We start from the raw sequence: 18,498 nt of genomic DNA, 5'->3' as shown, positions 1-18,498 counted from the left end.
CATGGAGTTGATCCCCCTCCCTGCCCACTCTGCCCCATGGCACCCTCTCACCTTCTCCAGCCTTCAGTTGTCATATGTGTAGGATGAGAGCAGGGCTTCTCGATCCAGCTAGAGGGACTTTCACATCCCATGCATGGGTTTAAGGGCAGGCCCCGTACTCTCCAAAATGAGATATTATTCTTAAAGGAGTGTCCATGTTTATTGCAGCCCTATTCACAACAGCCAAGGTGCCTGTCAACCGATAAATGGGTAAAGGGTAGTATATAAACACAGTGGGATATTATTTGGCCATAAAGAAGATTATTCTTCAGTCATTTACAGCAAAATGGGTGGAACTGAAGGACATGATGTTAAGTGAAGTAAGCCAGATGCAGAAAGGCAAGTCCTGCATGTTCTTTCTCATATACAGAAGTTGGAAAAGTGGACCTGAATGTAGACTAGTCATTGATCCAGGTTGGGAAGGGTGGGGGGGGTGAGAAGGGTGGATTTGACCAGTATGTGCTGTACACATGTGGAAACGTCACACTGAACCCCACTGATTCGTACAATAATACAGGTTAATAATTTTAAAAGTGTCTGATGGTCCATGAAAGTTTATAAACTGCTGACCTAGAAAATTCCCAGGACTCACAGGCACAGTGGTGGACACCTGTAATCCCAGCAACTTGGGAAGCTGAGGCAGGGGGAATCCCAAGTACCAGGACAGCCTCAGAAACTAAATGAGTCTCTGGAAGGTAAAAAGGGCTGGCAATGTTGCTCAGTGGTAAAGCACCCCTGGGTTCAATCCCCAGTGCAAAAAAAAGAAAGAAAAAATCCTGGGCCTCTCCACCACAGAGCCGGCCACGGGTGGCAGGGCTGGAAGGGCCCATGCAGGTGGGGAGCAGCATCTAAAAAGTCAGACAGGGTAGAAAGTGAGGCCCACTGTTCTGGAGAGGACCTAGGGAAGACAGCCCCCTCTGGAGAGAGCCTCACCCACCCCAAATCCAGCCCGGGTGGGAAGACCCCGAGGGGCATAGGGGTGACACCTGGAGGGCCTACTGAAAGCCCTCCAGTGAGACCTCGGGGGAGAAATTCCTGCAGGAGCAAGGGGCTCTGAGCCCCAGGGAGCTCTGTTCTGTGGGATTTGAGGAGAACCCCCTTCTGGCTTCTGCAGAGCCAGAAATAGAATCCAATTTGTGATGTCCCTAATGATGTTACATAATGACATTACATAAGCCCATTACATAAATCAAAGTCCCTCCATTGACAAGAATGTCCCTGCCCCAAGGCTGACCTAATCCCATGCCTGAGGGCTCTGTCCCTCCCCAGGGCAGTTGTGTCCCCTCATCAACACAGGCTTGGGGCTCTTCCTCCTCCTGCTGCCCCAGGCAGCTTCTCTACCCTCTTAGTCCTGGTCAGGCACCACACGGCCTCTTCCAGTCCACTGTCCCAAAGAGCACCGCAGAAGGCGAGTCCTGGGCATCCACGCTCCCCGGGGGGACTTTTTATTCCCCTGACTGAAACGGAACAATTGTCTCTGATTACAGAAATTTCAAGAATCAATGGGTGAGGAGCAGTTTAAGTCTTCCTGTGGGCCTAGAGGGAGCCTGAGGCCTTGAAATTCATCCTAACTTTAGGGAAGGATCCTGAGTCCTTGGGGCAGAAGGAAACTTTCCCTATGAGAGGCCAAGGTGTCTGCAGGGCCCGCCCCCACCCCGCCCACCTCTGCAGGCCCCTCCCTCGCCCTCCAGACCTGGTGCAGAGCCCACCCACCAGCGCTCCTCCCACCACCCCCCAGTTCCCCTCCAACCCTCTTATCTCAGAGGCAACCTCACCCCATGGGGCTGTCTCCCTCCTCCCTCCATGTCCATCACAGAGACCCTAGCAGCACACACAGTTTTCAGTCTGTCTCCTAAAAGGTCCAGGCTATCTTACTATAGAGAAGAAAACGTAAGTCTTAAGATCACTTGTAGAATAAAGTAACACAAATAGAGCAAAGCAAAGTGCTTGTCCTCTTCCAGGTTGTTGGAATGACACTCTGCATCTCCAAAGCCAACTCTTCTGGCACAGCAGGGCCAGGTGCCAGAGCTCCTGCTGGTTCCTCTGATGGTGCTGAGCTGGCCCAGCCCCAGCCCTCCCCACACAGGAGAATTTCAGCTCCTCCTCCTGCAGCCTCCACTCAAGTTCCAGATCTCACTCAGGGTCCCTGGTATGGGTGGAACCGCCTCCCCCAGAGAGATGTGGCGAAGTCCTAACTCTACCCCCACCTGGGAGTGGGACCCTATTTGGAAAGAGGGCCTCGGCAGTCACGATCAAGGTGAGATAAGGTTGTTAGGAAGGCCCTCACTCACTATGACCAGTGTCCTTATAAGAGGAAAAGAGACACGCAGTGTCAGGTGAGGTCAGCAGACATGGCAGGGAGGTGCCTGCAGGGGAAGGAGAGGTGGGGAAAGGAGAGGGACAGGTCCCCCTAGAGCCTGCAGGGGGAGCATGTGTGGTCCTGCCCACCACAATTACAGACCTGGCCTCCCCTCCCGTGAGAGGACAGACAGACACCTGTCATGTTGAGCACCCGCCTTGTGACACTTGGTAAGGGACCCCAGAAGGTGCACACAGTGCTGCCAGGCACAGCCACCCTATGCACGGGGCAGATAGCAGAGGGCAGAGGGGCAGGAGACTTCCAGCAATGCTCAGACACTGAAGCTTGGTGTTCTGCCCAGGGTTGGGTAGTGTCCCCTATCTGTAACACATGGAGACTCTTCCCAGGTTCCCACCCACACATTCCACGAACACAACCCAAGATTCGCCACCTTCCTCCTTCCATGTCCTCCTCACTCCTCTTAGCCTGGCCCGTCTGCCCTGCCTGGTGTCCCCCGCACATCATCTGCCAGGACACCAGTCACCTTTGCCCAATGCCTCTGTTCGGGATGTCACATCATACATTTCCCCCTGCCTGGCAATTCTAAATGTTTGAAACAGTGGCTGACGACCAAGCCTTGACACAGACTGCGCCTGTGCCCTGGGGTGTCTCTAACATTGACAATCACTCCTGGAGGTGAGCGCCTCAGCCCACCTGCAGTGGCCTTTTCTCAGGTCTCTTCCACCTCCACCCCCCACTGGCTACTTGTGGTCCTGGTGTCGGGGAAGGAACCCTCTCTCCTCTCCCAGGAGACAGACACCTGCATGCTGCAGGTTAGTGGGACCAGGTTGCCTGGCTGGCTGGATACCCAGTCCCAAGAAGCCTGCAATCCTGGCAAGTTAACTGTCTCCTCAGAGACACCTCCTGACCCACCAGGCATCATTCATTGCTTTTTGCTCTGCGTTGCATGACCCTTTTTTATACTCCTGTCACACTCTGACCCACTGGACTGACCCATGAGTCTGTGAGTGCTCTGTGAGGCTCCTTTTCGCCAGGGGACAGTAGAGTCTGGTGTTGAAAAGTCCCCGCTCTAGGGAAATGCCAATCAAAACTTCCATGGGATGCCACCTCACATCCATAGGATGGCCACTATCAAAGTCAGAAGATGGCAAGTGTTGGCCAGGATGTAGTGGTCCGCCTGTCCTCAGGAGTATGTTCGAAGACCTCCAGTGGGTGCCCGGAGCCATGGATAGTGCTGAACCTTATGTATACTGTGTTTTTCTCTATATATACATATCCATGGTAAAGTTCGATTTGTAAATTTGGCACAGTAAGAGATTAACAACAATAACAAGCAATAAAATAGTAGAATTATAATAATATACTGTCATAAAAGTTATATGAATGTGGTCTCTCTTTTATTATCTTACTGTATTGTATTGACCCTTCTTGTGATAATATTAAAAGGAAATATTTTATAGCCTCTTTGGGGAATATCCAAATTGCCAGAATCACTAGTCTTGTACTTCATGTCCATTATTACACAAGGCTCACTTGAACACAAGCATTATAATACCACCACAGTTGATTCAGTGATGGAGATGGCTACCAAGTGGCTAACGGGTGGGTAGCATATATATTGTGGATACACTGGACAAAGGAATGATTCACATCATGGAAAGGGTGGGAAGGGAGGTGTGGGATTTAATCACATACGAAGAACACTGCACAGTTTAAAACTTATTAACTCTTTATTACTGGAAATTTTCACTTAATATTTTCAATCTGTGATTGACCACAGGTAGCTGAAACTTCAGATAACTGAAAGCACAGAAAGTGAAGCCATAGATAACGTGGTAGGGAACTACATAATTGGAACACTTGAGCACTGCTGTAAAATGGTATGGCCACTGTGGAAAACAGTGTGGCAGCTCCTCAAAAAATTAAAAACGGCATTACCATATGATGTAGTAATTGCACTTCTGGATGTGTTCTCAAAAAAGCTGAAAACAAGGACTCCTGTTCACAGCAGCATTATTCACAACAGCCTTTAGTTGGAAACAACCCAAGTGTCCATTGACAGATGAATCAGTAAACAAACAGTATTACAGATGTACAATGGAATATTACTCAGCCTTAAAAAGAAAGGAAATTGGGTTTGATCACCAGCACTAAAATAAATAAATAAAAGAAGGAAATTCTGATACATGCTACAACATGGATGGAACTTGAAGACTTTAAGTAAAATAATCCAGACAAGTATTACGTGATCCCACCTATATGAGATACCTAGACTGGTCAAATTCATAGAGACAGGAAATAGAATGCTGTTTGCCAAAGGCAACATGAAGGGGAGAATGAAGAGCTACTATTTAATGGGTACAGAGTTTCGGTTTTTTAAGCTGACGCTAATAAATATACACACTGATGGGGTGTGATGTTTTGGTGCACACACACAATGTGTGAAGATCTGAGTAATCATCATACTTATCACTTCCAATATTTATTAGTCCTGCAGAGGAAGGTTTTCTCTTCACTGACACTAAGCGAGATAACCCCTTCTTCTCCCTAACCTACAATTACAAACAGCCGACCTCTTGTGGCCTGAACCCATTGCACAGTGGTCTTGTGTTGATCCTGGGTTCCTGTGCCTCCTCCTTGTCTGTTCCAGTCCTAGCACCCTTCAAGATTCCCCCAGGATCCCTCCTCCCTCCATAAACCACCCCTGTCCACTCCTGAAGAATAGGAGGCAATACATAGACCCAGGTCACTACACATGATGATCTAGGTGGATCATAAAACCCAGCCTTCTCCTCCAGCTGCAGCCTGGGTTTACCAGTCAGAGACTATGGCTCTAACTTCAGTCTCCCACAGCACCCGGGATGCAGGGCCCATAAGTGAGCCACAAGTGTGTCATACATCTGAACAATCAACTCCAGGGGACATGAGCTTTTCTTTTGTTCTCTACAACATTTGCATAGGGCTGGGTAGAGTTGAAAGCTCAATCTTTATGAGTGACAGATTAGAACGCCAGAGTTTCCTGCCCGCCTGAGTCAGTCAAGCTGGACACACCTGGAATCTTTCTGACTTAGATTTGCAGATGTCTCCCCTTGACGTTGAACCCTGCAGCCTAAGAGAGGAGATGTGGGAGATTGAGTCACCCAGGAAGATTCTTGCGTCCTATGAATCATGTGACAGGTTTATTTCACTAGAGTCTGGATAGAGTATTGCTAAAGTCTTCTCACTTCACTTTGCTCCACCTCCACCCCTGCCAAACACCCTCTCCACCCCTGCCAAACACCCTCTCCACCCCTGCCAAACACCCTCTCCACCCCTGCCAAACACCCTCTCAATTACCGATTAGTTTCCCAGACATGGGGTCACATAGATGGGAAGCAGCATTCTGGGCATCTTTCCAACACAATGCAATCCATGGCCCGTGTGGTTTATTGAAAACACACAGGCTGGCTCGTTCACTGACCACTTCCCCTCCTCCTCAAATTGAAAAGGCAGCAGCAACTTGGGGAGCTAAGTTTATGGATACTTTGGATGCCTGTTAATTGGTGCCTATGTGCTAAGGAGCCTGATGAGCCTAAGGATGAGCTGAAAATCCCAAACAGGCAAGAGACATATTAACTAGAACTCTCTATTAACTAGAACTCTGCTCCAGTCTCTGGGCTCCTAACCTCCCACACAGGAGGGCCGTGCCGTCTTCTGTCGTTTCCCACCTCTGCCCATCAAGACAGCCAGCAGAACACTACGGGCTGAGTTACATTTCAGATTCCTCACATCTTGCATATCTAAATCAGAAGGAGGTTAGAAGACTAGTGTGAGTTGAAAGAAGGGAGGGACCCAGAAAAAGGACACAGAAGAGATGATGTGTCCACTGGACACGAGTGAGTCCCTGGCTATCAAATATAAAGAGCACCTGAGTCTATGGCCATGCAAATTCTGGAAACTAATAGCCAAGAGATAGATGACACCCAGCTCACCCCTCTGAGATGGGTGGCAGTGTGTGCTATGTTGTGAATATGGTTTGTCTCCTCCCAAACTCAGAGTGAAACATGATTACTCCTGTGGTGCTGGGAGGCGGTGCCTTCAGGGAGCGATTAGGTCTTTTAGAGAGATCAATGCCTTTCTCACTGGGTTGATGCTCCTCTCAGTAGAGAATTCCCTATCTTGTAGGACTCGTTTCAGTCACTGTGAGAACAGTCATTACAGAACAAGGTTGCCTCTTGTGTTTGGAGCTTTTCACAAACATCCACTTGCCCTTCTGGCTTCTGTCAGGTTATGAAGCAGCATGGGGCCCTCACCAGGGTGGCCAACTGATGTTGGGTTCCCAGGAGCCAAAATAAATGTCTTTCCTTTTTAAATTACCCAGTCTCAGATATTGCATTGTAACAACAGGAAGTGGACTACATGCATTTGTGTCTTTGGGATGCAGAGAACTGAAGATCCTGATAAAAACTAAGTCATGGATAAAGACTTAGGCATCACTAGGTTGAAGCCTAGTGGGATCAGCCCCCACACCCACAGTGCTTCCAGGGGAACTTGTTGGATATTTACATTGGGTGAGTGAATTTGGTAATCTCCCTCACATTTGAGAGATGGAACAAAGTTTTCTAACCTGTTAGGAGAGACAGGAATGCGGAGGTCACCAGCAGCTACCAGGACCACCAGGCAGAGCTTGCTCTTTCCCTTCCTTTGCTGTGCACCAATCCAAACTCAAGCTATGCTGTTCCACATTTTACCCATCTCCTCCTCAAGGTCTGTCTGCTCCCTTGGGTGTTCAGAGTCCTTGGAAAGCCGTCAGCACTTATGTTTAGTCATGGACATAGACGTCTCATCTCCACCAGAAGAAAAGTTCCTACGGATAGGTGTCTGTGGTCTATACCTGGCCTAGTACATACTGGGCACACAATGGCCACTCTATACTCATTACCTACTTTTTTTTTTTGAGGGGAGGGCACAATATTAGGGAAAAGTAAATAAACTGCAGCTAATTAATAAAAAAATTCTTTTCTGTATGAAAATAGCAAATTTGCACTTTGCTTCTCAGAGCACTGTGACATACTGATATGTGATTCTAAAGTAAATAGTTTGTGCCAGGAGAGTTGGACCTGGGATGGCTCATACCTAGGGTGGCATGGGGTATGTGCTGATTCCAATGAGACCACTATCGATGGCGTCTAGAACTCCTACAGAAAGCCTCCAGGAACCTCAGCCCGTCACTGCAGACAGGGCACATTTTTTGAGCACACATCTTCTGTTTGGGTCCCCACCAGGCTTGACACTAAGCATATGGACTATTTGTAAACAAGTTCAAAGGACAAAGATATGCCTTGTAGAGAATCTTTGCGAGAGGGCAAAATCCTGGAAATATCTGGCACATGGTAGGTCTCACCAAATACGCAGGATCTCAAAGCTGTTCTTACTCAAGAATTCCAGAATGTTTAGAGAAGGAAAGGCATTAGCATAACAAACGCAAATGTTGTTTTCATGTGTTTGAATTGGAAAGTCTGTGAGATTACTTTTCAGCGGAATCACAAGTCACTGCCTAAAAAGACAGGTAGGCAGTTTCAGAGACAAAAGCCAGGGCCAGGCTTTAGGAGTGGCGAGACTGCCATCCCTCAGTCCAACGAGACTGGCTTCTACTGCCAAATCTTCTAATTTTCACAAGAGGAGCTAGAAGCTCAGATTTTTATGTGAAATTTCCAGATATTTAAAATACCCTGGGGGTGCTTTTTTATGGCCACCCCTACATTAACCAGGAGTCACCTACTCATTCCTGACTGCAGCTAATTAATAAAAAAAATTCTTTGCTGTATGAAAATAGCAAATTTGCGCTTTGCTTCTCAGAGCACCGTGACATACTGATATGTGATTCTAAAGTAAATAGTTTGTGCCAGGATAGTTGGACCTGCATTCATGCCCCGCCCCCCGGCCTGCCTTACAGCAAAAGAGGCTTCCTATCTAGCATCCAGCCCTCATCTGTGTCCAGGTCCCATCTTCCTCCACCTGCTCTTGGACTTGGCTTTTGTGACCTGCCACTGCATTCTGAGTTTGCCCCAGCCACCGATGCTGTTCTCACCTTCTGCCAATGATCACCTGGACGTGAACCCCAGGAGTCAGATGTCCTAACTCCTGGGACCTCTCCACAGCTGTCCTGTTTCCTGCATCCTGACACTCTTTCCTTGGCTCCTTCGTTGTCCCTTCTCAGGGTCTTCCTTTCTATTCTCTGACACCCTCCAAGTTCCCAATCTTCTTTATAGGATTCTCTCAATGTCATCCCCTAATCCTGATGTTCCAAAGGGTTCTGATCCAGGCCTCCTCTTTTCTCACTTCACACTGAATTCTTTGAGGAGCTCACCCATACCCCCACAATTTTCAAAACACATGGATGGTTCTCAGGCCCACCTGTCTCCATTCCAGCTCTCTCCTACCCTCAGCGCCTGTGTGATCTATTTCCAACGGGTCACACCAATTCAGCAGGTGCAAGATTGGTCACCCAGCATGCTGCCCCTCCTCCTGTGCAACCCTTCTTGAGGGCAAGTCACTGTCATCTACTTAGTTCCTGAAGCAGAAATCAGGCCAACCTCACCAATGTCCCCACTCCTCCTCAAGAAGTCTTGTACCATCTGCCTATTAAGTATCTCCTGACATCACTTCTCCATCCCATCTGACAAAATCATGGTCCAAGGTCACCACTACCTGGCATGTGGACAACTGAAGTGCAGGCCTCCAGGCTCACCCTTCAGCCCCACACCTTTCATGTAAACATGGCCACATCCCTGCCCTGCCTAAACCCTGCTGTGGTCCCCCACTCTGCTGGATAGATTCTAGACTCCTGCACATGCACTAAAGGCCTTTCTAGCTCTCCGGCACCTCTCTGGCCTCTCATCCCCTCCAGCCATGCTGGACCTTGCTTGACTTCCGACACACTATCCTCTCCCATGTGCACCTGGCTCCACCTCCTGCTTCCCATGCCTTCTTCACACCTCACTTCAGCAGCACCCTCACCCATCCAACCTCCCTTGACTTCTACTAGACCTTTAGATGTCCTTACTATGCACTCCAAAAGCCTCTGTGTGTACCCTGCGGTGGCACTTACATTGACTGTGAGCTCTGTGAGGACAGGGTCCTTGCTCTCTTGCTGCACGTTGTTCCTGGTGCCTAGTGCCATGCTTGGAACACAATGAGCACCCATTAAATGTTTGCTAGGGTTATTTTTTTTGGCACTAGTGATGTTGAACCAGGAAGGGTCTCAGCCCTTGTCAATATCAATTCTCATTTTAATGAGAAAGCCAAGGTCCAGAGGAATAAACGCAGGGCTCCAAGTCCCCTGTGACACAGAGGAGCAGTCAAACCTAAGACTACTCATTCCTAAATCTAGTGCCCCATTCCCCTGTCCTTCCCCTGCCCTTCCCCTCCACACCAGCCAGCCCCAGCTCACACAGCTGCCTGGGCTGGGCAGATGCAGTTGGGGAGGCTCCTGAGCAAGCGCCCCTCACCAGGAGAGCACCTGGTGGAGAATGTGCAGCCTTCATTCACTACTTCCTCACTGCCCAAGCCGGCCACAGGTGAGGCTACTGTTGGGAAGCCCCTTGGTCTCTAGGGAATGACCAAGGGCAAGCAGCCCCTCTCTGCCTTCCCTTCAGCCCTAGTCTTCAGTTCCTGGCATGTGGGGAATGGAATGTGCTGTAAGATCTCCTTCTGCCAAATTTCTGAACTAGAAGCAAGAACCAGGGTAGCATATAACATTTGATCTGGAAAAGCCAATTAACGGCAGCGGGCTAAATTCAACCATCCCGTGACAAAAAGGGAAGAGGGTTTTCCTGTGCATGGAGGTGGGGAGGGGATGGAGGAGACAGGCTTGCCTTCCCCAGCTCAGGTAACAGCCCCAGAACTGCAGATTAGAACTTTAATACCACTTGAAGTACACAGATTCTTTCACTCTGGGTAGAGGTTCTCCACCCAGCCGGCTCTTGACCATTCCTGGCCCAGGAAACGTCTGCTTTCCCACATGAGTCGCTGGGGTTCTCTCTGCACTGTCTTTGTCATGAACACCAAAGCTGGGTAGGCTTTGCGGACATCTCCCTAGACACTGAAGATAGGACGGTGGCCAAAGGAGTGCAGGCCTCCGGCAGCAGCCCAGGCCCTCTGGCGCACAATTCTCTGGAATCTGTGAGCAGAGGAAGGATCCTAGTGAGAACTCGGCTCAGAAGAAGAGCGGGGGCGGTGCCACCTCTGTAGGAGCCGGCCAGGCTGGGGCGGAGAGGTCGGTCTCTGAGGCCTGGTGCACCACTTCGCCGTGGATGCGCTGGTGCCGCACCAGGTGGGTCTTACGGCTGAAGCTCTTGCCACACTGAGGGCAGGAGAAAGGGCGGGAGCCGGTGTGGATCGCTTGGTGGCGGACCAGGTTGGTTTTGGAGCTGAAGCTGCGGGCGCAGATGGCGCAGGCGTGGGGGCGACTGCCTGTGTGCACCGCCTGGTGACGGCCCAGGTGCGACTTGCGGCTGAAGCGGCGGCCACACTGAGCACAGGCGAAAGGCCTGGCGCCGCTGTGGGCCCTGGAGTGGGCGACAAGATTGGGCCGCGAGCCAAAGCGGCGACCGCACTGCGCGCAGGCGAAGGGCCGTTCGCCCGTGTGCACGCGCCGGTGCCGCGCCAGGTGCTGTCCGTGGGCGAAGCCGCGCCCGCAGTCCGGACAGAAGAAAGACCTTTCGCCCGAGGGGGTGCGCTGGGGCGTCACTGTGCCCGACGCAGGGCCGCAACTTGGCCCACAACTTGGCCCACGGGGCACGCAGGCTAAGGGTTCGGCGGCAGCAGGGTCCACGGTGGCTCCCAGTGCGCAATCGTTGCACCCAAAGGAGCGACCTTCGCTGAGGTGCAGACGCTGGTGTGAGGCGAGGTTCTTTTTCCAGCCGAAGCTCAGGCCACAGTCAGAGCAAGAGAAAGGTTTCGGTCCAGGAGGGGACGGGGTGGAGGACTCGGCGGGGGAATGCGGCGAAGAAGGCGCGTCGGGAGAGGGCTGCGCTCGACTAGCTGCTTCGTGCACCCTTTGGTGCCGCACCAAGTGCTGCTTGTGCGTGAAGCTGCGTGCGCACTGCGTGCACTGATAGGGCCTCTCGCCGGTGTGGATGCGCTGGTGCCGGATCAAGTGCGTCTTCTTGCGAAAGCGCTTCTCACACTCAGTGCAGGGGAAGGGCCGCTCGCCTGTGTGGGTCTTCTGGTGCGAACCCAGGTGTATCTTTTGGCTGAAGCGCTTGCCGCACTCCGCGCACGGGTAGGGTCGCTCTCCCGTGTGTGTGCGCAGGTGGCGGGTCAGGTGGGCCTTCTTGCTGAAGCGCTTGTCGCACTCGGAACATGGGAAAGGCCGTTCCCCGCGGTGGCTGCGTTGATGCAGCAGCATATGGGCGCGCTGAGTGAAGCTGCGGCCGCAGTCCGGGCAGGCGCAGGGTCCCTCGCCCCGGTGCAGCCTTTGGTGCAGCCGCAACGTCAGCTGGTCCCGGAAGCGCCGCTCGCACTCCCCGCAACCATAAGGCTTCTCCGGGATCGGGGCCCACCCGGACAGCGCGATCCCCCCTAATGCCCCCGTGGCCCCTGGCTCCAGTTTGTATGCAGCAGCCAGATGTCCCAATTCAGGCGCTGGGAAAGGGCTGGGAAGTAACGAGAGATGCTGGGGCCATTCGACCGCCTCTCCTGCCTCCTGTTCCTCATCCTCCACCTTCACCTTCCGAATCATCCATTCGTCTCCTGAATAGTCAAAACAAGAATTGTCTAGTAAGCTCAACGCCAGTAGTACTGCCTCCCAGGAGCCCAGCAATCTGGCTTCTGTTCTCTCCACTCTACCCAAAAAGTTTGCCGGGAATGACCAAATCCCAAACTCTTCTCACTCTCCTCCTGCTCTGCAGCCTGCCATGCTGATAAACACCTGCCCCCTTCCGTGACTTTTCTCTCAGGCTCTGGGTGGCTGCCCCAGATCTTGCTGTCCAGCAAGCTCCTTTCTGGAACCGTGTCTCCAGTTGAGTAGCTCCCCTGGGTGTCCCAAAAATCGGGTGCAGCTCTGCAGGTTTGTTGCCAAACACCTGACCTTCCCACACCTCACCTTGGCTGACGATAACATTAGAACAGTATATCTTCTCCCAAAAGGAGACCTTTGGTCTTGACACCTCCTGCTGCCTACCTTTGTCTGGCCACAGAGTACCAGGGCACCCTAAAAGTCAGTTCCTTCATCTCAAATGCTCCCCCTGCTGCTCCCTTCAGCCCAGGGGGGAATCCCAGTTGAAGAGGAGGCTGAAGTTTATAGGACCTGGGTAATTGGTGAATGTTGTCAGCCTCTCCAGAAGCAGGGAGGGCCCTGGGGAGAGCCTTGGCCCAAAGGCAGGATTGAGTTCCTGAGGAATTCTCAAAAATGCATCTGTAGGAGAAGGGCCCATGGATCTGTTCTCTCTCTTTAAAGCCCCCAGAAGATCCCCAGTTCTGCTGGAGAACCATTAGACCAAATGATCTGAATTCCTCTCTGGCCCTTAAAGTCCTTCATAGCCCAAGCCTTGGTTACATTACACAGGGACTGCTACAAGTACATCTACTCCCAGTTTCTTCCATTAATCTATCGTTTCCAAACAACTGTCTATTTATCATACTGTGATATGCCTCACATTTTCATTGTGTCACTCTTCTATTCAAGAACCATCAATAGGTCATTTTTTCCCCCAGGATTTAGCCAGTTGTAGGTGCATCTGAGGCTCACCCAGATCTACTCCAACTTTCTTCTTTTAGGTGAGAATGCTTCATTTCCACCACACTGCTCTCCTTCAACCCCTGTCACATGTCACCTTTTCTGCTTCAAAGTCCTTTCTCAGTCTAGACTGTCTCTCCATTCTGCACCCCAGCCAGCTTCTGAGCTGAAGTCTATGCCTCTCTCAAGATGCATTTCAAAGCAACATTTTTGACAGATCCAGTCAAAATAAGGATCTCTCACCCTAAACTTCTATAGCACTGACTCTTCTTTCCTTATTTGCAACTCTTATATTGTTCTTTTAATTAATCTTTCATCTTGGTTAACACTGATGCCATCTCAATTACATGTTAGCTTCTGGAAGGGTAGATACATTGTATTCTAATTTTAAGTCTAATAATAACTAAGTCTAATAAAAATGAGCATTGCCACCATTTATGGAGGGCCAACTATAGATGAAACACTAGCCATACACCATTATAAACCTCACAACCATGAAGTTACTGTTATCCTTGTTTACAGATGGACAGATCACAAGGTCCTGGAGAGGGGGTAGTCCATCCTAGAGTGCTCAGTGGGTAAGTATGTCTGTACACCTCTAGGGCCTATCTCTTCCTACCACACTCAGCACAGTCAGTGCATAGTAGGGACTAGATAAATCTTTGTTGGATAAATGTCACTGTTGTTATTTAGATGTGATGTCCCCCAAAAGCTCATATATGAGACAATGCAGGGAGGTCTGGAGGAAAATGATTGGGTTATATCTTAACCTAATCAGTGAATTAGTCCCTGATGGAATTAATTGAGTGGTAACTGGAGGCGGGTAGGGTATGACTGGAGGAAGTGGTTCCTTGGGGACAGGGCTATAGGGTATATATTTTGTATCTGGAGAGTGGAGTTTGTTTCCTGATCATCATGTAAGCTGCCTCCCTTCTGCCAACTCTTCTGCCATGATGTTCTGCCTCATCTTGAGCCCTGAGGAATAGAACCTGCTGCTGTGAATTGAGACCTCTGAAGCTGTGAGTCCCCAAATAAACTTTTCATTCTCTGCAATTGTTCTGATCCTTTAGTCAAACAGAAAAAAAAAAAAAAAAACTGACTAAAACAGTTAACCAAGCAAAAGGTGATGAGATAGTAGCAGGAAAAAGTAGTGATGGGTAGGTTTAGGTACAGGAGAGATGAGTTTACTATAATAGTCTTGGAGAACTTGGTACCAACAAGATCAGTGATGGTTTGGGGAGAGGAGAATGTAGGACAGAGACAGTGGAAAAGTTGATCCACATCCTTTATCTTCATGGCAACTGTAATTCAGGTGATCAACAGCCTAAGATTATACCAGGGAAGATGAAGAGGGGAAGTTAGGACTTCTACCAAGGTTTGAAACAAGGTATATTTCTCTTCGGTGATCAGCCTCTTCGGTCCCACAATCTACAGGGTGTAATTCTTTTTAGGTGCCGGAGTTCTACAGCAGAAAGGGTCCAGGGTCTGAACTCTTCTTGATTGGAAGGGCCTGGAGTAGCTGTCTCTCAAGGGAATGGGGCTTGTGAGGCCTCTTGGTGGATGGAGCAACAGGAAGACTCACCTGAGCAGGAGCCCACAGGCTCAGCCTTCTGTGGAGTACATGCCTGTTCTTCTCTGCTGGGAGCCTCAGCTTGTTCTGTCTGGGCTCCTTCCTCTGGACCAGGGGCTTCATGCCCTGGGAGAGAAGAGGAAACCTCAAGGCCTCCAGAAGCATCACAGATGGATGAAGGTCCCCACTGCAGCTAGGAAGCAGGGACATCTGAAACCCCAGCCCATCCCCACCCACAGGACTCTGTCTCCCATCATACCTGCAGGGGCTGAATTCCCAGCTGCCCCAGGGAAACCTCAGGCTCCTTTAAGCCGGGCAGCTGCTAAGGGTGGGCAGGTTGCAGGAGCCATAAGTGAGGAATTTCTGGAATATGTGTATGTGAGGTAGTGAAAGCAAGGAGGGGCCCCTGACCTGAGGCTTACCTGAGGCTCCTAACAGCAGGACTGTACTTCCCAGACCCCTGAGGGACCCCAGGTCCAAGGCAAATCATTGGTAAGGATCAGAATGTTGAAGCCAGGCCTGTTCCTGCCTTAGTACTCCATCCTGGCTGATATTCCCTTAGCCACCTCCCTAACCTCTTTCAAATCTTGCTCCAATCTTTCCTTCCCAGTGAGGCTTGTTCTTCACCCTCAGTGAAGGGGACCTTCAGTGAAGGGCCTCATCCCTACCTGTAGCCCTTCACTGAAGGTCCCCTTTACTGTGCTTTATTCTCTCCTGCACAGCATTTATCTTCTAGGGTAGCTTATCGGTTCTCTTGCTTTTACATTTATTGTTAGTTGATTCTGAACACTCTAGGATTAAGCTCTTTGAAGATAGGGGTTATTGGTCCTGATGGCATTCTAAATTGTCTAGAATAGCAGTCACCATATAGTAGGTGCTTAACAATATGCAGTGAAAGGAAGAAAAATTCCTTCCTGAGACATCCTACATGGTCCCCATTTACATACCTGAGCATGTACCCAGTGTTCTCTCTTCACTGGAGGAGGACATCTGCCCCTGGACATTATGAGACCTGTCCTTGGGCTCACTTTGGGGGGCCATCTCTGGCTGTCCCACAGAGAATCCTATTACAGGCGATAGAAGAATGGGTCCAAGTAAATCATCTTGTACAGAACTGATGATCAGAAGTGGGGCCCTCCCCTTCCTAGCCTGCTCAAGGATAGGGCTTCCCAATAATAGTGATAAGAGACAACAGCCCAGGCTCCCCAGCAGTCTGACCAGGTATCAACCTCAGCTCCTTTGAGATGAATCAAAGATAGAAGGAAGAAACAGAATAGCTTTAGAGAGAATAAGTTTAAGTCCCAGAGCTGAGTGAGTCCCCATATACACTTGCAGTTTAGCACAACTTCCCTCCTCTGGGTATTCAAACAGACCGGGTCACCTGAAAGGATGCTGTCCTACAGGCCCCTAGGGCCTCTGGCTCCAGGGCTCGGCCTCTGGAAGAACTCTACTCTATGCCTTGTAGATGCCCCCTAATCCCACCCCACCCCCAAGTGCCTTCAGTTCTCTCACCCAGAGAGCTGAGGGCCTCCAAAGTCTCTCTCATGGCAACAGGGAGTAGCCCCTCCTGGGGACCAGGTCACAGACCCTAAGGAGAAAAGACTGCCATCAGGTTCCTCCTGCCAGTTTCCACCTGGGTCTAGAATAGCAGCCACCATATAGAAGGTTGGGCAGGAAGCTCTGCCCAATCTCTCCCTCCTAGCTCTTCCCAGGAGCTCCAAAGGTGATGTCCCCAAACAGGTGAGGGAAATAAGGGAGTATGAATTTAAGAGCAGAGACCTTTAAAGATGGGGGGCCCAAGAAGAAAGGCTTGAAGCCATTTCTGCAAGCTCTGGTTGGCTCTGGAAATCAGTTCACCCACCTACCCACCCTTGCCTGGCAGGTCTCTCCAGCCAGCCCCAGTTCATTGGCAGCCCCACCCCAAGCACAACCCAGTGTCCTTGCCTGGGGACTGGCAGGAACCATTCTCTGGGGAGAGGGTGGGGAGTGGGAAACTTCATTTCCTGGGTCCTCCAGCTGTCACTGCAGAAGATGGTGAAACAGAAGCCAGCCGGCAGGGGAGGGAGTGTCGTCTAGGACTAGGTGGGGGCTCCCCATCAGAGAAGGGTCCTTGTTAAAGGTAGGAAATGGTCTTGGCTTCTCCAAAAGCCCCTACTTCAAAACCACTCCCTTCCCCATGAGGCTGCTCTGTGCTAGGACACCCCCAGGCCAGAACACCCCTCCTTGCACCCCCTTCCCTGCTCCGTCCCCTGTGGGCTCCTCCCCCTCCCCCAGCAGGCTCCCCTCCCCCTCCCCCCTGCAGCCTTCCCTCTGTCCCTCCCCTCTCCCGGCTCCCTCTGCCTTCCGCCCTCTCTCCCCACCAAATCGGGTAGCCTCCTGGAGCCCCTCCCCCTGCCCCGCCCCTAGGGCTCCGCCCCTGCCCGCACCAGCGGGGCCAACCCCTCACGGCCCTCTCCGGTCGGCCTTAAGCCGCCACCGCCTCCCTGACCCTCCGCTCCGGGCAGTCTCCAGCAGCGCTCCGTTCCCCTCCCCCTCCCTGGGCTCTGGGCCGCCCTTCCCCGCCCGCCCGACTCTCCCCCGCTCCATCCCCCTCCTCGGCTGCACACTCTCTCCCTTCCTTCCCCCTCCTCTTTTCCTTCCTCCCCAACGCCCGCCCTCCAGCTCTCAGCTGGTCTCCCCCACCCTGCTCGCCCCTCCCTTCCCCCTCTCCTCCCCCACTCTGGTTTCTCTTCCTCTCCTTCCCTCTCTTCACCTCGGTTCCCTCCCTCCACCCCTCCCCAGCCCTCCTCCTCCTGTCCCCACACCGCCCTCCCTCCCCCTCCCTCCCCTCTCCCCCCTGCAGCTCTCCTTCCCCTCCGCGGCCCCCGCCTCCCTTCCCCCTCTGCCTCCCCAGCAGGCTCCAGCTTCGTTTCCCTCCCCTCCCGGTCCCCAGAACCGCTCTTCCCCTCCCCCTCCAGTGCGCTCCCCAGCTCCCTCGTCCCCTGGCGCCCCAAGGCTGGGGCTACCGTTCTGACCCAGCTCACTCCCGACCTTCTCCCTGGCCCTGCCCCTCCCCACCCCACCTCCCCTCCGAACCCTTTCTCCCCAACACCTCCCTCTCAGTGGTCCCGTCCCTATTTCTGCTCCCCACTGACTTCTCACCACCCCCCAAGTTTTCCTCCCGAGCAGACCCCACTCCACCTCCCCTCCTCCGTTTGTCCTCCGGAGTCACTCCGGGTCCCGGCCCGCTGCCCCGCTCCGGGGCTCACCTGTCAGCGCCCTGCTCTCCCGCCCCTCCCAAAGACCGGATCCCGGGCGCCCGGTTTTCCTCCGCTCCGGTTCGGCCCACTCCCACTCTCCCTCTGCTCTCCAGAGACTCCCCGCTCCCTCCCCTGGGGACCCTCCCGCCCCTTTCCCACCGATTCCCACCCGGCCCCCGCCCTTCTCTCCAGTTCCCGGATCCCTTTCCTGCACTCCGCGACCCTCGTCCCCCGCCCCTCCAGCCTCCCCCCCCCCGCCCCCGGCTCGGTCCCATCCTTTTCGCCTGCGACCCGTGCCCCTCCCCCATCCCTGCCCCGCTCCCCGCGCCCCTTCCCCGGGGGCTGTCACCTGCACGCAGCGGGCTGTGAGTGTGCGCCGAAGGGGAGGCGGGCGGGGCCGCCGGCGCCGGGAGCCTCCCCGGCCCTTACCTGGCGGGCCGGCGGGTCGCCGCGCCGCAGCCAGCCTCGGGGACCCAGGCGCCCGGGCCTCCTGCCCGAGCCGGCTCTGCTCACAATGGCGCCCGCTGCCTGCAGCCCGGGTGCCGACTGCCCGAAAGACTGACAGACTGACAGCCCCGAAACTTCGCGGGGAGGGGAAGGAAAAACGCCG

The 18,498-nt window shown here is 52.4% G+C and overlaps 1 protein-coding gene across 5 annotated transcripts; it reads right to left on the bottom strand.

The window, feature by feature from the left end:
- Window positions 1-10,245: 10,245 nt before the first annotated feature.
- Window positions 10,246-18,487, bottom strand: Znf467 (zinc finger protein 467). 5 transcript variants are annotated; one of them, XM_076832107.2, is made up of 6 exons: window positions 18,238-18,487; window positions 16,594-16,671; window positions 16,162-16,237; window positions 15,597-15,713; window positions 14,662-14,775; window positions 10,246-12,094 (listed from the first exon to the last, which is right to left on the bottom strand). In XM_076832107.2, the coding sequence occupies exons 3-6, from the start codon at window positions 16,193-16,195 to the stop codon at window positions 10,557-10,559; spliced, it is 1,803 nt and encodes a 600-aa protein (XP_076688222.1). In that variant the 5' UTR covers window positions 16,196-16,237; window positions 16,594-16,671; window positions 18,238-18,487; the 3' UTR covers window positions 10,246-10,556. The 5 variants fall into 5 exon arrangements, with proteins under 5 accessions (XP_076688222.1, XP_076688207.1, XP_076688213.1 ...); XM_076832092.2 differs by having other exon boundaries at window positions 16,594-16,758; window positions 18,318-18,487; XM_076832098.2 differs by having other exon boundaries at window positions 18,318-18,487.
- Window positions 18,488-18,498: the final 11 nt, after the last annotated feature.

The sequence above is a fragment of the Callospermophilus lateralis genome, chromosome 1, assembly GCF_048772815.1.
Source record: "Callospermophilus lateralis isolate mCalLat2 chromosome 1, mCalLat2.hap1, whole genome shotgun sequence".
Lineage (NCBI taxonomy): Eukaryota > Metazoa > Chordata > Mammalia > Rodentia > Sciuridae > Callospermophilus > Callospermophilus lateralis.
This window is presented reverse-complemented; position numbering and strand designations above follow the sequence as displayed.

Coding starts and splice junctions, on each gene's coding strand:
- Znf467 (XM_076832107.2), bottom strand. CDS start 16,195: ATGAGAGAGACTTTGGAGGCCCTCAGCTCTCTGG. Junction 15,714..16,161: donor GGAGGCCCTCAGCTCTCTGG/GTGAGAGAACTG, acceptor CGCCTGTAATAG/GATTCTCTGTGGGACAGCCA. Junction 12,095..14,661: donor GCCTGTGGGCTCCTGCTCAG/GTGAGTCTTCCT, acceptor TTGACTATTCAG/GAGACGAATGGATGATTCGG.